The 3,911-nt window shown below is 54.5% G+C and overlaps 1 protein-coding gene across 1 annotated transcript in view; it reads left to right on the top strand.

Annotated features, from left to right (window-relative positions):
* The window catches only part of TSPO2 (translocator protein 2), a 4,405-nt gene extending 1,391 nt beyond the window's left edge, over positions 1-3,014 (top strand). The window contains exons 2-3 of the mRNA XM_029962510.1: positions 651-789; positions 1,721-3,014. Coding sequence (XP_029818370.1) covers positions 651-789; positions 1,721-1,903 — 322 coding nt within the window. The 3' untranslated portion in view covers positions 1,904-3,014. The remainder of the gene's footprint in view (positions 1-650; positions 790-1,720) is intronic.
* Positions 3,015-3,911: the final 897 nt, after the last annotated feature.

Raw genomic sequence — 3,911 nt, 5'->3', positions numbered from 1 at the left:
GTGGCTCCCAGGGGTGCCCTGTCCCTGAGCCAGCAGGGCAGGGCAGGTGTGCCCGTCCCCCCTCAGGTACAGCCTGAGCCAGCCCCCGGGGGTGCCTCAGCCTGGCACTGCAGCAGTGCCTCTGGCAGGGACACAGCCCTGCCCCGGCTGGGAGAGGTGCCCAAACCAGCCCTGGGGAGGGGCAGGAGCCACACAGGTGTGAGAGGGCAAGGGACACAGGATAATAGAACCCTGGAATATCCTGAGCTGGAAGGGACCCATGAGGATCATCCAGTCCAAGTCCTGACCCTGTCCAGGACACCCCAACAATCCCCCCCTGTCCCTCAGAGCACTGTCCAAACCCTCCTGGAGCTCTGGCAGCCTTGGGGCTGTGCCCACTGCCCTGGGGAGCCTGGTCAGTGCCCAACCACCCTCTTGGGGAAGAACCTTTCCCTGAGATCCAACCTGAGCCTGTCCTGGCACAGCTCCAGCCCTTCCCTGGGTGCTGTCCCTGCTCCCCCAGAGCAGAGCTCAGGGCCTTATGTGGATGCTGCTGCCGTGCAGACACGACTGTCCTGTCAACCCCTGCTTGGAAACACTCCTACAGGAGAGACTTTGTCTCCCTTGGGGATTCACTCACTGCCAACACTAACCCGTGTCCCTCTCCACAGCTACGCCTCCTACTTGGTGTGGAGTGACCTGGGCGGCTGCAGCAGCAAAGCCATCGTCCCGCTGGGGCTCTACGGGGCTCAGCTGGCCCTCAACTGGGCCTGGCCCCCCTTCTTCTTCGGTGCCCAGAACCTGAACATGGTAATGGCCCCCACCCCCATCACCTGCCAGGGCCTCTCTGCTGGGCTCCTGCCCCCCGGGTTTGGGCTGGCTGGGGTTCTCTGGCTGACACAGAGCTGCCAGAAGGGCCTTTGCTGAGACACAGCTCCCACTGCTCCTGCTCCCAGACAGTGGTATCAGTGCCCCCAGCCTGGCCCTGCTCCTGCTCCCAGACAATGGTATCAGTGCCCCCAGCCTGGCCCTGCTCCTGCTCCCAGACAATGGTATCAGTGCCCCCAGCCTGGCCCTGCTCCTGCCCTGCGATACCGGGGTGGGCAGAGCCGGGGCTGCACCTCCCAGTTAAGGGTCCAGGGGGAGAGATAAGTCCTTTGGGGGGTCACACCCTGTGCCACACCACCATCCCTGGGGTGAGCAGCTGTGAGGGGCTTATCAAGCACACACAATGTGCAGTGCAGAGCACGGGGCTGAGGCACTGCCGGCTCAGCCACACCCGCCCTGGGCCACAGGGCACTGCCTCGAGTGCCAAGGCCTGGAGGGGATGGAAACACACACAGGGATTTATGTTTCCACCTGATTTTGTCACTCTGGGGGTAAAAGGCACAGTTAGAAAGTTTGTTTGGTGACCATGGCCATGGTATCCCCATGAGCATGTTCTGTGTCTGTTATCAGCACAAGGGGACACTGATCACCAGAAACTGGGGGCTAATCTGTGGAATTTGATAATGAGCAAAGAAATGAACATTAATTAGTCTTGGCTCCTGGTGTGACACGTTCAGGTCTCACTGATTAGAGCTCAGGACCAAGCTCCCAGGCTTTAGGAACACTCCAAGTGACTGCTCAGTGCCGAAGGTCCCCATTGCTGTTCCCCCTCTCCAGCTGTCCCAGGGTGGTTTATCCTCGTGTTGGGAGGTTTGTCCTCGTGCCCTGACTCACTGTGCTCTCTCTGCTGCAGGCCCTGATCGACATCCTGTGCCTGGACGGGCTGGCCATTGGCACCCTGTGCTCCTGGTACCGCATCAACAGGGTGGCAGCGCTGCTGCTGGTGCCCTACCTGGGCTGGCTGGCCATGGCCACCTGCCTCACCATCCGCATCTGGAGGGACAACCCCGAGCAGAAGGCAGGGAAGAGGGAATAAATGAAGGCATTTTGTGTAGCTAAACTGTGCTGATGTGAACCAAGATCTAATCATCTGGGGGGTCCACTTCGGGAGTGTCCTGCTCCTCCTCCATCGTGGCCCTGTAAAAGGTTTGCACGAGGCACCCACGGGCTCCTTTAAAGTAACTGGGCATCCTTAACCAGGGAGCTGTTTTCTCCAGCACTGTTGAGGTTTGGGGGCCACAGCTGTCCCCTGCCCTTAATGCCATCAGGTCCAATTCCACCAGCCAAACTGGGATCTCACAATCCATTTTAATTCAGGGCAGCAACACCAGAGACCCCTCGACACTGCTCCATCCCCCCAGAGCTAAATTGCATCTCCTCTCCTGGGACCAAACAAAAATGCCCTTCACTCGTGCACACCCATTTTTAAACACTTGATTTTTTTGCTATTTGTGCTGTTGCTTCATGTTCATATCACCACCATGGTTTGGGCTTTATACCTTTAACTTCTTATCTGACAGCTGCCAAGTGAGCAGGGATCTGTCTTGTTCTGCTGGTGCAAGGAGACTGGGCTCTGACTTCTATTGGGGAGTATCACACTCCTTCAGCTCATGCTCCAAGATAAAGCAGCAATGATTAGAATGCAAATGCTTCTCCCCAGAGGAAATTCCTTTCTTCCACCTCTGTGTGCCATTCCTCATCAGAGAATAGAAAAACTAACATCAGTACCTTTGAAAAAATACTTATTTTTTTTTAAGTAGAGAGACACAAGAGTCTGTAAAATTCAGGAACTTGCTCCCACTGCCTCGATGGTTGTAGCTACATAACAGGCAAAGAGTCTGTCAGGTGCAGTGTAAGTGCCTCATCCTGCAATCTTTCCATTCCTGAATATTATTTATCAGGGAAGGTTAAAGTACAAGGATTTCCTGAGCAATGGGACCAAGCCATGACAGATCAGACACAAGGGGTGCATGGACTTGCCTCTGTCCATCCCTTATCCTGGCCCTTGACAGACCCAAACCTGAGCTCTCACTATCTCCAGAGAGTATTTACTATTATTTTGGATTGCTAAGAGCACCACTGTGTAGAGAAGGGGCACGAGGATCTTCCTGGCAGCTGGCTGGAGATTGGGGTGTGTGGGGGGACCTGCAGGGTGGGGGTGGAGGGGCTTAGCTGGGGCTGTAACATAAACTGTATTTGCTTTTAATAAAACCAAGCCACTACTTTTTGGAGAATAAATGAATCCAGTTCTGTTATTTTGATCCCATTCCTTAGTTTTCCCTCCTGGCTCAGGACTCCTTTGCCCAGGGCTGCTGCAAGCACAGGGCTGTGATGCCCAGTCAGAGCTGCATGAGAACAGGTCGTGGCACAGCCGAGGTTGGGAGCAGGGGCAGGACCTCAAAGCACAGGCACTGCAGGAGGACTGGGGAGATCAAAAGCTACTGAAAAAAAAGGAAAGGAAAAAGAAACCCTCTATATTTCAGGGCTTTCTCTGCCCATCCATTTCCACTGCACTTATTTCCAGCAGCTGTGTCTTTCAGGGAGTCCCCTGCCAAGGGACGGGCACACAGGGATGATTTGTGCCCCAGAGGAGCTGGGCTCTGGCTGCAGGTTCCATTCCGGGCAGTTCAGCCTGATTTAAGGGCGCTCTGCCCGTCCCTTCCCAGGGAGCGCAGCACAGCCAGGGAACAGGGATGAGCAGGGCCCTCTAGTGAGGCCGGGAGGGATTAAACGAGCCTCTATCTGCTTTTGGAAAGGGAAGAGAATTATTTAAATCACGTTTAAATTGGTGACTCTAGATCTAGTTCAGACCTGCAACATTTTAATAACATTTCCACTTAAATAGATGGGCTCATATTTGATAAGCTTTCATAAATTAATCCTATTTCTCCTTCTTCCCACGTTTTTTCTGCAGGTAACGGAAAACTGGAATTAAGATTAATGGATTTTTTTCCATGTTTCCCCTCCCCATTTTCCCAGCTGCTGGGACTGGCTGACTGGTTCTTGTTTTCATTCCAGTTCCTCCTCCTCCCCCCATCCCACCT

The sequence above is a fragment of the Manacus vitellinus genome, unplaced genomic scaffold, assembly GCF_001715985.3.
Source record: "Manacus vitellinus isolate BGI_N305 unplaced genomic scaffold, ASM171598v3 scaffold_47_pilon, whole genome shotgun sequence".
Classification (NCBI taxonomy): Eukaryota; Metazoa; Chordata; class Aves; order Passeriformes; family Pipridae; genus Manacus; species Manacus vitellinus.
Note: the sequence above shows the minus strand (reverse complement) of the source record. Positions and strands in the feature narration are given on the sequence as shown.